At 38.6% G+C, this 18,467-nt stretch overlaps 2 protein-coding genes across 8 annotated transcripts in view; one reads left to right on the top strand and one right to left on the bottom strand.

Annotated features, from left to right (window-relative positions):
- PIBF1 (progesterone immunomodulatory binding factor 1) overlaps positions 1-17,000 on the bottom strand; it is a 205,411-nt gene extending 188,411 nt beyond the window's left edge. For 3 of the 5 annotated variants that reach the window (XR_013336015.1, XM_077767856.1, XM_077767860.1), the window contains exons 1-5: positions 16,840-17,000; positions 15,515-15,811; positions 10,951-11,051; positions 7,906-8,104; positions 5,273-5,392 (exon numbers count right to left, since the gene is read on the bottom strand). Coding sequence is in view for 4 of the 5 variants with exons in the window: in XM_077767856.1 (XP_077623982.1) it covers positions 5,273-5,392; positions 7,906-8,104; positions 10,951-11,051; positions 15,515-15,766 (672 nt within the window). In the remaining variant the exon portion in view is untranslated. Of the gene's footprint in view, positions 1-5,272; positions 5,393-7,905; positions 8,105-10,950; positions 11,052-15,514; positions 15,812-16,836 lie in introns of all 5 variants that reach the window. The other 2 variants (XM_077767858.1, XM_077767859.1) reach the window with 2 other exon arrangements.
- Positions 17,001-17,288: 288 nt separating this feature from the next.
- The window catches only part of DIS3 (DIS3 exosome endoribonuclease and 3'-5' exoribonuclease), a 28,284-nt gene continuing 27,105 nt past the window's right edge, over positions 17,289-18,467 (top strand). Inside the window, exons 1-2 of one of the 3 annotated variants that reach the window (XM_077767851.1) lie at positions 17,289-17,594; positions 18,197-18,354. In XM_077767851.1, the coding sequence (XP_077623977.1) occupies positions 17,367-17,594; positions 18,197-18,354 (386 nt within the window). In that variant the 5' untranslated portion in view covers positions 17,289-17,366. Of the gene's footprint in view, positions 17,595-17,865; positions 17,934-18,196; positions 18,355-18,467 lie in introns of those variants that run through there. The other 2 variants (XM_077767853.1, XM_077767852.1) reach the window with 2 other exon arrangements.

The following is an 18,467-nucleotide window of genomic DNA, read 5'->3' as shown; positions in this document are numbered from 1 at the left end:
TTTTATATGATGGGCATTTTTGAGTTTCGAATTACCTGCCTCTAGCCACCAATGATAAATTACATACAGCACACATAATAAAGAGGAAAGAATTATGAAATCCCACTGGGTAAAAAGCACCGAAATGAGAACATTTCAAATAACAGAACCAAAACCAGAGATCTGCACTGAAAAACAGTTTCATTTTGTGCTTTAAATAAACTAGGTGCTTGGGAACACTTAAAGTCCTAGAGACAATGACCCTCACTGATGACTACTACTCCAGTAACCTGGCGATCTCCGTTACGTCTTCAACCTAATTGAATCCTAATTCAATAATTTTTGAAAAACTTCCTGTTTATAAACCTTCTTTTAATGATCATAATCTTCTCTACCTTCCTTATATCTGGTTATAATCACATTCCTCAGCTGTTTTTTAAACGGAGTCCTATCTTTTGGTGAAAAGTTCATATAAAATTAAAACTCAAGCCATTAAGAGCTAAGTGATTTACTCTAAATAAACTATCATTTTTTCCTACTAAAATTATTTTAAAAGCCATTATGTAGAATACAAAGATAAAGTTCTTTAAAAACTTGTCAAGAGTATTTCAATCAACAAATACCTGTTCTAACACTTTCTCCCAAATATATAATAAGAGAAACCTAAATTACTGGCTCTGCCCCAAACACAGATGATTCTTTTTATTACATGGGTCATACTGCCATGGTGAGCCTCAGCCACAAGGATACCCTGATGTCCAAGAGCACTGCCTACCTTGCTGGTTAGCAATTAGATGAGTGTCTGCTTGACAAGGAAAAAATTTCTATGTTTTACAATGTAATTTTGTGTGTATTAGTTGTGACTTCTCTCACCTTAAAAACAAATGCCTCCCTTGACCCGACTTCCCCCTGTCATCTCCAACTCTATGCTGATGTTCCCATCTAAAATCAAAACTCTACAGAAAGAGTTGCCTAGACTTTTCTCTGATTCCTATCCTCCATTCTTAAAACACACCCTAATCAAACTTTTGACCTCATCATTCCACCAGAACTACTCTTGACAAGGTTATCAACGACCTTGTTAAATATGTCAATTCCCAGACTTCATCGTACTACACCTGTGAACAGCATTTGAAATAGCTGACTTTCTTCCTTGACAAACTTTTCTCCCTTGGCTTCCCAGACACGCAATTCTCTTGGTTTCCTTACCTCACTGATAAATCCTCCTTCTCTATTCTTCAATTTAATATCGAAGTGTCCTTGAGCTCAGGCCTTAGGCCTCTATATACATTCTCCTATGTTGATCCTATCCTGGCTTTAAGTATTATCTTTATGTTAACAACTCTCAAATACATAGCTTTCAAAGTTCAGACTTGTATATCCAAGTATTTCCAATTGTACATCTAACAGATCTCTAAAACTCAAAATAGCTAACACCTGAACTCTACCCTAAACCTGCCTCACCCACAAGCTACCAACTCAGCTGAATGCAAATCAATCATTATTTCAGTCAACAAACCTTGGAGTTAATTTGGACTATCTTTCTTTCATGTCTTCCATCCAATTCATCAGGAAATCCTAATGGCTCTACTTTTAAAATACATACAGGACCCAACCAGCTCCCAGCACTTCTACTGCTACCACTCTGATCCCCGATCTGAGGCACTACCCCCTCTTGCCTATACTGCTACAGCAGCTTCGTAACAAGTCTCTCTGCTTCCATCTTTATAGCTCTATAGTCTGTTCTCAGCAAAAATCCATTTTCTGGGTTATTAAAAAAGCTCTTTAAAATTCTTTGAGGGCGTACTATGTACCATCAGTCAGAATAATCCTTTTAAAATATGGCAGATCATGCCACATCTTTCCCCAAATCCACAACCTTCTTTTCACTTAGGGTTAAAATCAAAGCTCTTACAATTACCCCAACAAACCCATTACCTCTATGATCTTATCTAACTATTCTCTCCCTTCAACCATTCCAGTCATAGTGGCTTCCTCATTGCTCCACCAACTTCAAGGCACCCTCTTGTCTTTTCACTGGCTGTTCCCTTCACCTGGAAGTTCTTCCTTGAAGACTTTGTTGTCTCCCCCATCTCCAAGTCTTTGTAAATGTTTAACCTCCTCAATGAAGCCTACTAGCTGACCCTATACAATTCTGAATATGGTTTCTTCCCTGGTCTCCATGAACTGTTTTTTCTTTTGTCCTTTGCAGTTATCACCTTCTATCTCTAAGATGTGCTTGTTTATAATGCTTATTATTTGTTTCCCTGGATGCCTTTTAAAATATAAACTCCCTGAGGCCTGAGAGCACTGTTTTGCTTGCTGAGGTATCCCAAGCACCTAGAACAAAGCCTGCCCCATAACAGATGTACAGTATATATTTACTGAGTGAATTTTACTCTCATTAATAATGACCATATGAGGAAGGTGTTATATATTCTCATCCTATTTTGTAGATGGAGAAGTTGTAAGAGTGGGGGCAGGGAGAGTAGAGAAGACTAAGTTTTTTATCCAAGATCATCATGCCATTGTCAAGTGGCAAAGATGGAACTTGAATCAGTATCTGTGAACTTTCCAAATACCAGAGCAGTAAATAATTTAACAAACCATTTAAAAAAAAAAATTCTGACAATATATAGTTAAGCAAAATTCTTTTAACATTAAATATTATATTTATTTTTCACTATATCCTTTTTTAAATTTTTAAATTTTTTAAATATAGTTTATCATCAAATTGTTCACTATATTCTTATAAAAAAGTCTCTTAATTTAAAAATATTCAGTTTATTTTTCTTTAGTGCTGGACAAGTTGACCTGTATTAGAGCAGAAGAATCAAACTTTATGGGTGGCTTTAATATAAAATAATTCTATTCTGTCTAAATCACATTCTCTGAATTTTTAAGACCTTTTATTAAGTAGACAACAGACTGCTTTTTTCCTGATTGTGATTAAATTATCTGTTTATATTATTATATTTAGAAAAAGGTTTAATACAGGATATTTTCAGCTTAGAAGTGATAAACCTTTAAGAAACAGACTTGTACACGGAAGGGTTCTGTGATGATTAATTTCATGTGTTAAGTGGTTAGGCCACAATACTCAAATATTTGGTCAAACATTTTAGATCTTTCTGGAAAGGTATTGTTTTGATAAGATTAACATTTAAATCAACAGACTTTGAGTAAAGCCAATTACCCTCAATAATGTGGTGAACCACATCTTTTTTATTTTACTTTTTATTTTTGAGAGACAGAGCATGAGTGGGGGAGGGGCAGAGAGAGGGAGATAGAGAAACTAAAGCAGGCTCCAGGCTCTGAGCTGTCAGCACAGACCCTGACACAGGGCTTGAACCCATGAACCGTGAGATCGTGACCTGAGCCGAAGTTGGATGCTTAATTGATTGAGCCACCCAGGCACCCTGTGGTGAGCCATCGCTAATCAGCTGAAGGACTTACTAAAAACTGACCTTCCTTCAGCGAGAAGAATTCTGTCAGCAGACTATCTTTGGACCTGAACTGCAAGTCTCCCCTGAATCTCTAGTCGGTCAACCTACCCCATCAGATTTTGGACTCATCAAGTGTCCATAATCATGTGAGCCAATTCCTTAAAATAAACCTTCTTTCTCTCTCTCCTTCTCTTTCTCTATAATCCTATTTGTACTATATCTCTGAAGAATTCTAATACAGGTTCACAAACAAAACTGCTTCTTTGTTCAAGAGTTATTAGTGCATTAAAAACATTAAGGAACCTATGAGTCAGACCAGTGTTAATTATCTAGTGTTTTCCTATCAATAAAATACTACAAGTGATTATTTACAGGGTTGAAACAAACAAAAATCTGGGATACAACTGCCATTCTTGACCCTTGAGAGTCAATATCTGCTTTATCACACAGTAAAAATATATCACATACTAATGATAATTCTAGAGTTGTAAGTTTTTTTCTTTTTGGCTCAAGGAATCTTTTGTTCAAAAGAAACCACTCTTAGAATCCACCAATGCTAAAGTCATTAAAGAAGAGGTAGTTTGATATAAACAAGGTTAGGAAATTTTTCTACCCCTCCTCCTAAAAAAATGAGAAGTCTCTGAGGGAAGCTGAGGTACCATGAGGTGCTACAGAACCAAGTCTGAAAACTCATCGAACTGCTTTATCCCTGTGTTCCCACCACCAGCATCCATTTTACAGAAATAGAGATTAAATGATTTGGCCAAGCCTGCTAAATTAGTTGGTAGCCAAACTAAGGCCTTCTAACTTTGTCCTTTATTATATTTACTATAGATGAAAATTTTTTAAAAATTAAAAGCTATCTTTGTCCAGTATGCAAAATACAATGTGGCAGGTTATCAGGATAAAAACAAAAAAAGCCCACAATAGAACCTTGTAGTAGGGATCATATTGGCACATCTGCTTCTCTGCCATCACCCCTACTGAGTTAATCACTCCTATGAGAATAGGAAGAAGATGAGCCTTTATGTGCCTGTAATATTGGCTCTACATTAATGATGTAAGTAGATTCTGTCCAGCACTAACAGAGCAGCAAATTAGAACACTGAGATATAAACTAAATTATAATGATTTATTTCTAGAAAACACATTTGGTAAAAACTGCCCTTGAAAAAGGGACATAAAAATGTTTCTATGCAACTTGCTAAGAATGACATTTTTACTTTGAAACAGAAATATAAGCAATTCAATGAGATGAATGGACAAACAGGATTATTTTCTCCCTTTACTGACAGAGCAGTAAACATTATATGGCTTATTCAAAGTCACACAGAAAAATGACAGTGTCAAGATCTCATCTAAGGTTCTACCTCTAATCTATTAGAGCGTGAATTCTAGACGGGCAGACACCCACTCTCTCGAGTTCCCTGTTGCCAGCACGTGGCACAGCACCACAGGCATCACTGGGGCTGAGGCTTCTATCAGTGCACATGCTCTGAGCAAGCAGCAGGAGAACTGATGTATTTAATGAAGAGGCAAAATGGTAACTGGGTAGCATCTCCCTCTCAGATTACAAAGAAGGCTAAAGTGTAATGAAGACTGAAAACAAAAGAGTTACAACAAAATGCTTAAGCGAGGACTACAAGTCAATAGCACAGACTGATGCTGCCAATCTTGAAGACGACTATCTCCACTTTAACCTGCCCACTACTTGAAGAATTGCAGTAGTCGGCATCACCCAGTCCCATTTCCCATCACTGACTTTTACATTCCTGATGACAAATCTTGAGGAACTCCCTATTAAAAAACTTGGAGCTTCTCCCACAAGTGATCAGAATCATACTAACCTCTGTCAGTTGTTTCAGTTGGGCTTTGTTTTCACTCAATTCTTCTGATAGGTCATTCTTTTTCACTCGTAGTTCAGAGATTTCCTTTCTTAATGGATTTGCTAGTTCATAGAACCGAATCTTTAAAAGCAAAGTCAAATTAATAAACCGTTTTAGAATCTAAGTTACAATTAAAATTAGCTCAATTATCAGTAACAAAATATTAAGGTAACAAAACGAAAAGTGTTAAAAGTTTCAGATGATATACCTGTACAATAAACTTTTGTTTGTACAAAACAGTAACAAGACCGTTGTTAACTGACCTTGACCACTAATATTTTATTAAGCTTAATGTTCAATTCAGTTTCCTCAAGGCCCAGATTATCTATAATTCTCCATCCCTGCCACAATCTCTCTTTCTTCTATCTATACTCCATTTACTACTTAACTCTTCATTTCCCACCACTGCACATTCCACACTGCTTATTACTTCCTGAACACATTACCTGTTCAAGTTTTGCCCTATTTCCTCTGATAGAGGAATTCTTTCCACACACAAATGCATGGCTCATGCTTTCACTCCTTTCAGGTCTCTGATCAAATATTACTCTATCATTAAGCCCTCCCTAATCCCCCTAACCTGATTTAAAATAGTATCCCCACTTGGTAACAGCTCCTATTCTCACAGCTGCTCTTTTCTCCATAGCATTTATGACAGAGATTCTACATATCACTTTTAACTTATCATCTGCAGTGCTCCACTCGAATATAAGCTCACATAGGCAGGAATTTTTGCCTGGTTGGTACTCTGCTCTCTCTCTATTGCCTAAACATATGGTAAGCCTACATCCTAGGCTCCTGGTGAAGCTCTACAACTACCGCTGCAGTGTAAGGGATAATCAGGATGAATCAGGAGGTATCTTTCCTATCACTACTTCTATTCAGTTCAGACTTCTCTTCTCACTCATAATTCTCTCAGGGGAATCTGACCTAATCTCGTAAAGCGTTCCATCTGACAAATTCCTATTAAGTTAAGAAGCCATGAACACATTAGGAAAGGGTAATTAGGCCTATTTATTATACAGGCATGCATTCTGAAATTCCTTAATATATTGCTGTATTGCAAGAGTGCCATGTCTGGTAAGAGGCAAGTCCTAAAGTTAGTCCTCAGCACAATGAATTTGTGTACAACTAAATAGTTAGGATAATAACCATCTGTGAAAACAAAAGATAACAAAGAACATTAACAAACCAGGGAACAAAACTATGTATAACTGCATTAGTGGGATACTTGGTACCTACTATGGATACAGCCCCAAGAACAGTGCTTGAGACATGTCTTGGATAGCACACTTTGGACAGAAAATTTATTTGAGCTATTTAAATTAAAAGGTAGACAAAAAGGTAATGAAGGTAATTTCTTTTTATAGAAATCATTAATCCTGAAATCTCATGCAAATAAGAACCAAGAGTAGCAATCACCACTCCTGCAAAAATGATATTACGCTCTAAGTACCGTTCTAAGCATTTTACATACATATTCACAGTGAATCTTCACAATTACCTCAACAGAAAGGCACTATTATTATTATAAACCCTTCTACATATGAAAAAGTTCAAGCCTCTCAAGGTGAAATTACACGTATTGATCACAAACCAGAAGTTTTCACTGTGTGGTTTGGGAACCACTGGTAACCACTCTGCCACTCTGAGACCCTTTCAGGGAATTCATAAGAAGGAAACTAATTTTCCTTGTCATACTAAGATTTTTTTTGGCCTATTTTACTCTCGTTCTATTATGCTTGTTCAGTGGTGGTTGCCAGTGGCTATCTGATGTATAAGGAGATCATTGCCTTTAAGGCTAATGGAATATGTGCTTATGTATTCCTGTATTTTAAAAATGTCTCGGTATTAATTTCCACTATGGTAAACACTAATAGATATAACCCATATAAACAAAAGCTCCTTGGGGTCTTCAGTAATTTTGAGAGTGTAAAAGGATACTGACATTCAAAATTTTGAGACTACTGCCATAGATGAATCCTAGGTGTAGATCTGTCGCCACAAGAGATCTGCACCATCCCGACCCCCTGGCAACCACTCATCTGTTAGGTCTGTAATCTCGCATTTCGAGAACATTATAAACTACTAGTTGATGATAAAATGATTCATTTCCATGGATTATGCAGCCATTAACTTCATACCCTTATTTATTCTTGACCTTGGAGATCAAGGGTCAACACCCTTTAAAATTTGATGATCTGAACATCATTCACCATTTTCAGAGCAGGGCCCTAAAACAGTAAAATTATTAATTGGGTACTTTGAAGCTTATGGCTATTACATAAATGGCAAAGTTTAATTTGAAAATATATGCAGTGTTTTTTTGGGGCACCTGGGTGGCTCAGTGGCTTAAGCCTCCGACTTTGGCTCAGGTCATGATCTCACAGTCTATGAATTTGAGCCCCGCCTTGGGCTCTGTGCTGACAGCTTGGAGCCTGGAGCCTGCTTCAGATTCTCTGTCTCCCTCTTTCTCTGCCCCCTCTACTGTTCACACTCTGTCTCTTGCTTTTTCTCTCAAAAATAAACATTAAAATTTTTTTAAAAATATATATGCAGTTTTTTTAAAAAAATAAGTGATAGAACACACTTACAGATACATATTCAGGAATAGAAAGCTGATCTTCAGGAAAACCTTTTAGTTTCATGTATTGCTCTTCTGTCAACTCAAAGTCACGCAGGTTTCGACGAATATCTCCCGCCTTCTCCCTTAGCTGAGTATTTGTCTCTTCTAGTTGTTTCTGTCTCAATAAAATCGTTTCCATTTCTTGTTTCATTAGTTCTTGATATTTTCTAAATAGGAAAGAGTTTATGACAAGCTTAAAAAAAATCTTTGAAATTTTATCTTCTCAAGGATACCTTTTTATAGTAACATAAAATTAAGAAATGAGAAGCTCTGTAGTATTTTTGGCTCTAGCAAAATGCTTATTTACTTCACTAGTAAATGACAATTCTATACTCATTACTAAATACGTGGCTACATAAGTTGCTAAATAGAAAACTGATATTCTTAAAAATTATTTTCAAAATTCAGATTATAAAATTATACATTTACTCTGCTTAGAGTTTAAGTTTTATACATCTGTTTTGGACTGTACTCAATAAAATAATTTTCATTTCTTTTTTTCCAGGTACTCTAAAGTATACCTCTTAAATATGGAACACTGAACCACCATAAAGTATTCTTTCAACCGATGAACTAATGAAAATAGTAACCTGTACATAATCATTCTCAAAGAATACATGTATAAGACATTGCTATCAATAGTTGCCTATTTTGAAGATTTTGAGCAGGAAGGGACAATTGATTCTTTCCCCTCCCTACTGTATCATACCCATCAACATACACACATGCTGTATTATTACTCCTATCCTTAAAAAAATGAATAGAGACCTCATTTCACTGCGTCCTTTGTTTGCTCCTCAATGGAGTAAAACTTGTCACAAGTTGTCTATACTCCCTGTCTGTGATGCCCTTCCTCTTGAACCCATGCCAATTAGGTTTTCATCCTTCCTACTGAACCCATGCCAATTAGGTTTTTATCCTTCCTAATGACATCCAGATTGCTAATGATCAATGGCCAGTTTTTTTCATCTGTGATCTAATGATTATTTGACACACTGCTCTCTCCTTTATATACACTTTCTTCATCTGGCTTCCAAGTCACTTGTGTCATTTTTCTCTCAGTGGTGTTTGCTCCTTCTCCTTTTCTGGCTTGTCTTAATGTTTGGAGTACTTGACTCTCTTCTCTGTCTATATCCACTACCTTAGGGAATTCATCCAGTCTTATGACTGTACCATCTATACCCTAATGACTTCCACATATATAGCTGTGGACCAAACTCTTCATTTACCTACACATGGACTTCTAATAAGACGATGCTAACTGAACACGTCTCAAACTGAACTCTTGCTGTTCATTCACAAACCTATTCCACTGTGGTTTCTCCAACTTAGTTGACAGCAACTCCAGCCTTTCATTTATTCAAACCAAAATGCTGGCACAATCCTTAACTCCTTTTTTTGCCCCCTTAACCACATGTAGTTCATTAGGACATCCTATCAACTCTACCTTCAAGATATTTATAAATGTAAGCACTGTTACCAACATTAGGAGCAAGAGGATTATTGCAACAGCCTCTCAACTGTCCTCTCAGCATCATTTAATCTGAAAGATGTCTCAAGAATATGAGTAGAAGCCCTACCATTGAATGCAGTGGTTCCCAAAGTATTGTCCCCAGACCAGCAGCATCAGTATCACCCAAGAACTTGATAGAAATAGATTCTCAGGGCTCACCCAAATCAGAACATCAAAGGGTGGGACCTAACAATCCTTTTTAACAAGTCCTCTACATGGTTCTGATGCATACTAAAGTTTCAGAACCACTGTTCTAAAGTGATACTGCCTAGTAAATGGTCAGATAATTTTTTTAAAATATCAGTTAAATAATGAAATCTTTTAATTTTTTTTAGTGTTTATTTTTGAGAGACAGAGAGAGAGGAAGCGAGGGAGGGGGCAGAGAGAGGGAGACACAGAATCAAAGCAAGCTCCAGGGTCTGAGCTGTCAGCACAGAGCCCGACATGGGGCTCCAACTCAAAAACTGTGAGATCATGAGATCATGACCTGCCCGAAGTCAGACGCTTAACCGACTGAGCCATCCAGGCAACCAATAATGAAATCTTAAAGAGAGAAATGATAAGTACTTTACATATTAACTTCTTTTTTAAAAATTTTATTTAAATAATCTCTACACCCAAGGTGGGGCTCAAACTCATAAACCCGAGATCGAGAGTCGCATGCTCTTGCGACTACCAGGTGCCCCTATACATTACTAATTAAAACACAGAAAGCAGCATTTAATTGCTAAATTTTCTACATTTGGCTCAGATACTTAAAATATAAAGGTAGGCTTTGTTTTTGTGAAAGTCATTGTTCATAATTGCCAAGTTCAATTTCTTTACCTTAAAAGACACTTGGTAAGAAATCTGAGAGGATGCTTTATATGGATTTGTTTGATTTTTGCTCCCAGCTTTTAAATCTGTCTTGCTTTTACTTAATTTGATGATTATTTGTTTAAATTACTCACTTTTATTAAATTGTTCCAGAGAATTCCTTATACTTTACATAGAAACAGCATACCCTTTCATTGGTTACATAATTCTTAATTAAATTATGTAAGTGTAGTAAGTACAACCATCACAGGCATATTTGACAGTGAACACAATGGACTCTTGGTAAGTACACAACTGAGCTGGGAGAAAGTATGGAGGTAAAACAGAAGATAATTTAAACTTGCAGAGTTAACTGGGCCACAAGAATTAGTGTGTTTTACAGAGTAAATGAAGATAGGTTAATCCAGAAAGCAGCTTGAGTGGTGCTGAGTTTCTAGAACTTCCATTGTCATTTATGGCTCACTTATATCAGCACAGTTTGTTGAGTGAAATGTTGAATTTTGACTTTTTGTATTTTGTGTATTGTATCAAGCAAACTACTTTTTTGTTGGGTTGGATATAAAAATTATTACCATCACTGATTTAAAATTTCTTTATTTTAGCTTGCAATCACATGAAGAACAGGTAATGAAATTACTTTTAATGGCTAACTAGGTATTGCTGCTGTTTTAAAAACTTTCTTACCTGGCATCCTTCTGTTGAAAAGTCAATTGATTATCTAATCTCAATGTCAGTAGCTGCTTCTGGTGAAGTGCATCGTTGAGTTTCTCCTCTAATTCTTCAATCTTAATAAAGAGAAAGAGGTAAATTACATGGTCAACTTTCAAATTTATCATTAAAAAAGGTTTGAAAAGTACTAAATGTAAAGAAAAAAAGGAACAGGCTAAAAAAGAATAGAGGTTCCTTTGCAATAGTTGTATCATCCAATTACAGTCTGTTCATACAGTTTTGGAACTGTTTAAATTGATTTTTGCCAGGCTGTCATATAGCTCTACTAGTTTATTGAGGTCACTGGCTTGAGCCTCTGGGAAAGCTCTTAAAAGGGACTGCATCCTTTGGCATGTGCCCCATTTTCCTATTACTCTTCTCACTTCTGCCTGAAACACAGATGCAGTACTGGAGGTAGATCAGGCATCTGTGACTCTGAGGTGAAAAGTACATGCTTAAAACAGCTGCACAGAAGGTTAAAAGGAGCTTGGGTTCCTAACAATATCAAGGAGTAACCATACGAAGCCTAAACTATCTTTTCCAATTCCTGTTAAAGCAGAGAAACAAAATCCTTATCTCGTGTAAGCTACTGTTTCCACAATTCTGCTACAGGCAGACACCATTTTCTAAATCTCTGGTACTAACAGCTGAACTTAATCCTTAAAACACTGGACAGCTGGTTCAACCTTTTTTCCACAGCAGAAATACCTATATCATGACATTTGACCATTCAGGACTACTTGAATGCTGCCAGTGACAGGAAGCTCAGTAACTTAAATCAGGCCATTTAAATGTTAATCGTAAGAACGGGTTTATAGTTAGCAGAAATCTGCCTCTTCTGTAACTTCTATTATCAGGGAGTGATAGTCTGATGAGGGAAATTTTTTGTAATGCTACATAATGAGATTTTCATCTCTGTAACCTCAATGCTCAATGCATTGGTAAGCTTCGGAGAATGAGCAAATGGCTAAAAATTCTGTTCCTTCAGACTCTTACTTCTTCCCATCTCTGAAACTGGAACGCATCTTAAAATCTATAGCACGCAACAATTCAACTTGGCAGTTTTTAATCTCAGTGATACAAGAAAGGGTCCACTTTACAGTCAAGCTGCCTTGGACCTGATGAATTACGGAAGCCTAATTCTTCTACTGTAGAGTATTTCTCCAGATACTTGACAGCAGCCATCTTACTCCCAAAGGGTCTCTAAGCAAAACAACGCTAGTGCTCATGGACGAAAAAGCATGGAGATGTAGATAGGCAGCTTTCTGGAGAGTAATTCAACAGTACACTCAGTTTTATTAAGTGTACATATACCCTGTGAGCCAGAAATGCCACTCCTGAGTACACATGCCAAAGAAATGTTCACACAGGTCCAGAAGAAACAGGTCTATAGAAGGCCAATGTTGCATGTGGTGGCAGAGCTGGGAGGCAATCTAGGTGCCTAACACTGTGGTAGCGGATAGATAGATTGGTAGACACACACACACAATTATGGTGAAGTTAGAAGCAGAAGATGAGATATGCCACAGTAACATTTATGATTTCAAAAACAGCACTGAGCTGGGGGGAAAAAAACTATAAAACAGATAAACTCTAAAACAAAACATGCAATTTACATTTCTGTAAAGGAAAAAATAAGAAAAATACCCATTTTCAAGAACAAATGTTTAAAAAAAAAAACATTAAAGCTTGAACAGAGAAGGGAAATGAGCCATGGGAATAAAAAAATATACAAAATAAAAAGTGGCCTGTGGGGGCCCCTGAGTGATTCAGTCTGTTAAGCATCTGACTCTTGACTTTGGCTCAGGTCCTGATCTCACAGTGCATGGGCTCAAGCTCCATGTGAGGCTCTATGCTGACAGTGTGCTGACTGAATGAATCCCTGCTTGAGATTCACTCTCTCCCCTCTGTCACTCTGCGCGTGCATGTGCTCGCTCGTTTAGTGCGTGCTCTCTCTCTCAAAATAAATAAATAAACATTAAAAAAAATAAAATGGCCTTGGCAAGGATCAATGATGATCGGGTGTCAGAAACTGAGAAATTTGACTAATCCGGTCTTCTACATTTGCGGTCCAACTAGAAATATCACCAATGAAAACTGTAGTAAGCACCACATGGTACAAAAATAATAAGGTGCTGGATAAGTGTAGTGGCTATTACTATTTATTTTACTGCAGGCATCTATGAGTTTATGTATGTTGATTAGCTGAATCTTCGCAACAGCTCCATGAAGTAAATACTATTATTATTCTTATTTTACAGAAAATAGAATAACAAAGTTAAAAGATTTGCCCAAGGTGACTATTGGGGCTGAAATTCAAACCCAAACTGTGTGTATCTAGAACCGGAGCTCTCTCTGCTTACACTACAGAGCCCCTAACGAATAAGCCACCATTTCTAAAATATAAACCTCATACTTCAAAAAGGAGAGAAGCCATTTACAACCAAATACAATGCAAGTTGAAAACAAAAACAGTAACCTAACAAAATGTAAATTTGTATACTACATAGTTGACACTTAATAAACTATTTGCTGCCTGAGTGAGTGGATTAATGAATGAGAGATTGTCTTAGCCTTCTTCAAGGAGCTGCATTTATGGAGACTTTAAGGGACAGAGATACATGGGCCAGCAGCATTGTGGGATCCACTTTGCCATATAGCTGCTATGGACTCCCATAACAGCAACATGAGTAAGACAACAGAAATAGGAAAACCACTGGAAACATCGGTAAAGTACCAACGGGCCTGGTCTAGACCAAGTCGCCTAAGTAGGTGACTGTAAGGAGATTCACTAGGGGGAGTATGGCTTTGGATCTCTTGGTCTGAATCCTAAGTGGCTCCATCACTTTCATCTAAATGGCCTTCATATGCTATTAAGCACTTGTGATTCTGTTTTATCAAAAGTGAAATGGGGTTCAGTCCCTCATTTAAAGAACAGTTGCTCACTTATGACGTGTCAGGAAGTGTTCTAAGTGCTGGAGATAATGAGATACAAGACTACAAAGAAACCCCTGTTCTCACGAACCTTACAGTCTATTAAAAGGAACAAATACCAAAACAAAGTGAGGTAGTTCCTATGAACACATATATAAGGCATAGAAAATAAAATGGGTAAAAAATGAGGACATTATTTTAGTAGACAACAGCAACAGTGACTAACATGGTGTGCTTTTACCAATTATCAGTAAGTGGACTAATTCGTTATATTGATTCATTTAATACTAAGGGGCAGGGAAGATCCCCCCACAAGCACTGACACCTCAAGGAGTTGCTGTGAGGTTTAAATGAGAGAACACATGAAAAGCTCCCAGACCAGGGTATGGCACAGAATGAGCACTCAATAATCGTCAGCCATTAATATTTTTCTTAAATGGACCTAAATTACTTCTTTACTTCATTAAGACCTTGGGGGCTTAGGACACTTCATTTTCCTAGGGAGGCATGGTTAGCAATTTTCTCTAGCGGCAAGGCACTGAAGTACGATGGTGTAACCAGCAAGAGCTAAAATAGGAGGCTGACTTAACCGGAGAGAAAGTGTAAGCGCAACAACAAAGTGGAGGCACGTAGGAAGAGGTGGGATCGAGAGTAAAAGTGGAGAATCTACTATTGGAAGCAAAAGATTTTTCTCAGAGACAGAAGTAGTTAAGAGTTAAGAAGTGTCTCCTATCTTCCTGAAATCACTATACATTTCTTAGAACTAGTGCCAGTTTTTTACCAGGTCTTACATAAAACACTCCATAACTAGAAATAAACACACAAGGAGGGGAAGGGACTAGGATGTCCCTTCTTATTTGGCAAAAACCACGAAAAATTTTTTTTAATGTTTATTTATTTTTTAGAGAGAAACACAGAGTGCCAGCAGGGGAGGGGCAGAGAGAGAGAGGGAGACACAGAATCTGAAGCAGGCTCCAGGCTCCCAGATGTCAGCACAGAGCCCGATGCGGGGCTGGAACCCACGGACCGTGAGATCATGACCTGATACAAAGTTTAAGTTGAACGTTTAACTGACTGGGCCACCCAACTGCCCCAGAAACCACTTGTTAAACACTATGGTAACTGAATTTACAGTTGGTACTAGGACACAGTAACTATCCAACAGAAACATATCAAAGAAACCAAATCCCCAGGCAGAGGACTATAGAAACTTATCAATAACATAATTATGATCGTCCTCATCAGACTAGTCACATCAGGGTTAATTCTCAATGAAGCAGAAAACAACTTGGCTAAGAAAAAAAAAAACATCTAAAAAGATGTACCTCATACAAGCTAGGTTTAAAAATTTGAGTCTACAGAGGCAATTCATCCCTGCCCACTTCAAATCATCCCCTCTTTCAGGACTTTTTATTCAGTACACAGAAATATAATTCACACCCTCTCTCCTTCCAGAAAGTTTATTCTAACTATGCAAGAAAATATAACTTACTTCTTTCAATGATAAGCGTATCAAGTTCAGATTACACATACATAATTTTAATCATTTACCTGCAGTCTGAGGACAATAAAGCATATAGGTAACAAAGATTACACCGAATCTTACCTTTGTAAGATAATCCACTTTCAAGTTGTCTATCATCATATTTTTCTGGGATAGCTCTATTTTCAGTAACTGAATGTTATGAAGTAGTTCCTTACGTTCAATTAGTTGCTGGGTGATTTTAATTTTACCATCTCGCTCTTCTGATGATGAAATATCATCCGTGGGAACTGTTGTTTCTAGACTAATATCTTCAGACTCCAGAGAGCTAGAAATGTTCACTTTTTTTGATGCCTTGGCAATTTTTCGAGACATCTTTATTGATGGGTCAATTTTCCTCTCTAGTTCTATTTCAGTTCTCTGTGGATTAAAAATATTTATTTAAATGTACTCAAACATTCTCAATGGAAAGAATAAAGCGTACTAAAGAGACGCTAAGGATTGCCTAAGTTAATTATTAAGACAATCTAGAGGACCCCACATCTAGGACAAATTAGTAAATTATGCCTCAAATCAAACATTAAATTAAGCTCATGAAGACCTACTATAAATTTGCCCTTGATGAATAAAAAACCCTGTTCCTGGGGGCAGGAATCTTACTGGGAGGAAACAAAGAAATCTTCCACGGAAAGGATAAAAGCCCTAAGTGAGAAGTACCCAGGAACGCTACTAATAAAACAAGCACGCATTTAAGATGAGATTAGTCACTTCTGAGTTGATCAGGGGAAGAAAGTTAGGCCAAAGTAGGGACAAAGCATGCAAGAATTAAGGTTGGTATAGAGGTGGCGAAAATACCCGACAGCAGAAGATAGTGGTCGTCCGGCTGGGCCAAGTCTTTGTGAATTTGAGTAGGACTCACCCCACCACTCATACACAAACACACATACACCCTTAATAATCGAGATGGCAGAGAGCCTCAAGTGTCAAAATGTGTCCGAAATTTACTCCGCAGGCAATGAGGCAGCATCGAAGATCTTAAAAATGGGAAAACAGTGAAATAAAGACATTTAAATAGACTTCCAGATAGAATGGAAACAAGAAGGTAGAAATGAAAAATTCAAGTACTCTAAATCGAATTTCTGAACCTTTCACAAGAATTTTAGAAATTCTCATGTTTTAACACTACGCGACCTACGTTATTTACGGTACTGCAGATGTCAGCTTCCCTAGACTGAACGATGAGAAAGATGTATGGAGAGGAAACGGCACCCCTCCTTTCAACGGGAAACAGGTAAAGAATGGTGAAATCAGAGAGAAGCCAACATCTGGGATACAAAGGACCAGGGCCCGGGACTGCCCACAACACGTGCGGCAGTGAAGAAAAACCAAACTTGGCAGCGGAGGATCCCTTGCCCCGCGCGGGAAAGGAAGGGACAGCGGCGTGCTACCTCGAAAGCCTCAAATTACTCCACGTCGAAGGCTGGAGCAGCCACCCACCACCTCCACCTCAAGGACCTGCAAGCGTCTCCGAACAGAAGCTCAGGTTGCAGCCCCTCAACAAGGAATCCCAGCCTGGGAACCGTTAAGGCCCGTAACCAAGACAACCACTTCCGTGTCCGGAGGAGGAAGGAGGAAGCGGCGTCGCCCACGACGCCGGAACTCAGCCTGGATCCACCCCGTCGCGGGGAGCAACGCATGCTGGGAGCTGTGGTCCATAGGCGGGTCCCGCCTAGATCGGTGGATGGAAATGGCTCCAGGATCTGCCAATCCTGCCGAGCTTCTCGTTTTTGCCCAATCCTCGCAGCCCTCAGAGAGCCAACCAATGTCAGCCTTGACGTTTTCCCGCGAGAGGTATTTACTAATACCCTGGAGCGGGAAGCGGTGAACTTCGGGGTAAGGTATAGTCGTGCGGCAGGGCTTTTGCTTGTTACTTTTCACCGGAAGAGCGCGTTAGGGATTCCGCGCAGCAAGCAAGATGCTCAAGTCCAAGACTTTCTTAAAAAAGACGAGGGCGGGCGGCGTGATGAAGATCGTGCGCGAGCATTACTTGCGGGACGACATCGGCTGCGGCGCGCCCGGTTGTGCGGCCTGCGGCGGTGCCCACGAGGGGCCGGTCCTCGAGCCTCAGCCCCTGGATCCGGCGAGCAGTCTGTGCCCCCGGCCGCACTACTTGCTGCCTGACACCAACGTGCTGTTGCATCAGGTGCGTCCGAGGGCGGGAGATCCGGGATCGTTTCAGCACCACCAGGACAAGGGGGTGTGACAGAATAGGGAAATTAAGGCCCAAGGAGGCGTGTCTTGGACAATATTACGTACTTAGGAGAAGCAGACCCTTGCCTCCTGTCCCCCAGGCTAAGCAAGGTTCTTTTCTTTGTATTATGGGTTTTTGCGGGTTTTTTTTTCTTTTTTTGAGTTCTTGGAGTCATAAGAATTTTAGGTTATTTTTCTAACTCCTGGTGTCTCTTCTACCTTAGATTTTAAGTGTCTGGAGGCCGGGGACCTGGGCTTCTGTGGCCTCCAGCCTGCGACTCCCAGGCAGCTTGTAAGTGCCTACGAATGAAAGCCATGTGGGCCAACGTATTTATTTCATAATGGACTTAATTCTATGAAGTTTTATATTTAGTCTGCTTATGTGTATTATTCTCTAATAGACCTGAAGGGTTTTCTGTAGCAAAATAGCTCCTTAGTTAATGTGTATTTAGTGTGTGTTTTCTTAAATTAATAGAGTTTTAGGTTTGGCAGAAGCAACTTCTTAGTGAAGACAGGAAAATTTGGCTTTACATATATTTTTTTTATTCTTTTAAGATCGATGTTCTTGAGGACCCAGCCATCAGGAATGTAATTGTACTGCAAACAGTTCTGCAAGAAGTGAGAAATCGGAGTGCTCCTGTGTATAAACGAATCCGAGATGTGACTAATAACCAGGAGAAGCATTTCTATACGTTCACCAATGAGCACCATAGGTAGGGGAAATTTTTACGTTAATTACCGGAAAACTATACAATTAGCTAAATTGGGGAAAGTGTTTTCTGGCAGTAATCGTGACATTGTCAGAAGACGTGGTAAGTTTAATACT

Source organism: Crocuta crocuta, unplaced genomic scaffold (assembly GCF_008692635.1).
Source record: "Crocuta crocuta isolate KB4526 unplaced genomic scaffold, BGI_CrCroc_1.0 scaffold115, whole genome shotgun sequence".
NCBI classification, from domain to species: domain Eukaryota; kingdom Metazoa; phylum Chordata; class Mammalia; order Carnivora; family Hyaenidae; genus Crocuta; species Crocuta crocuta.
Note: the sequence above shows the minus strand (reverse complement) of the source record. Positions and strands in the feature narration are given on the sequence as shown.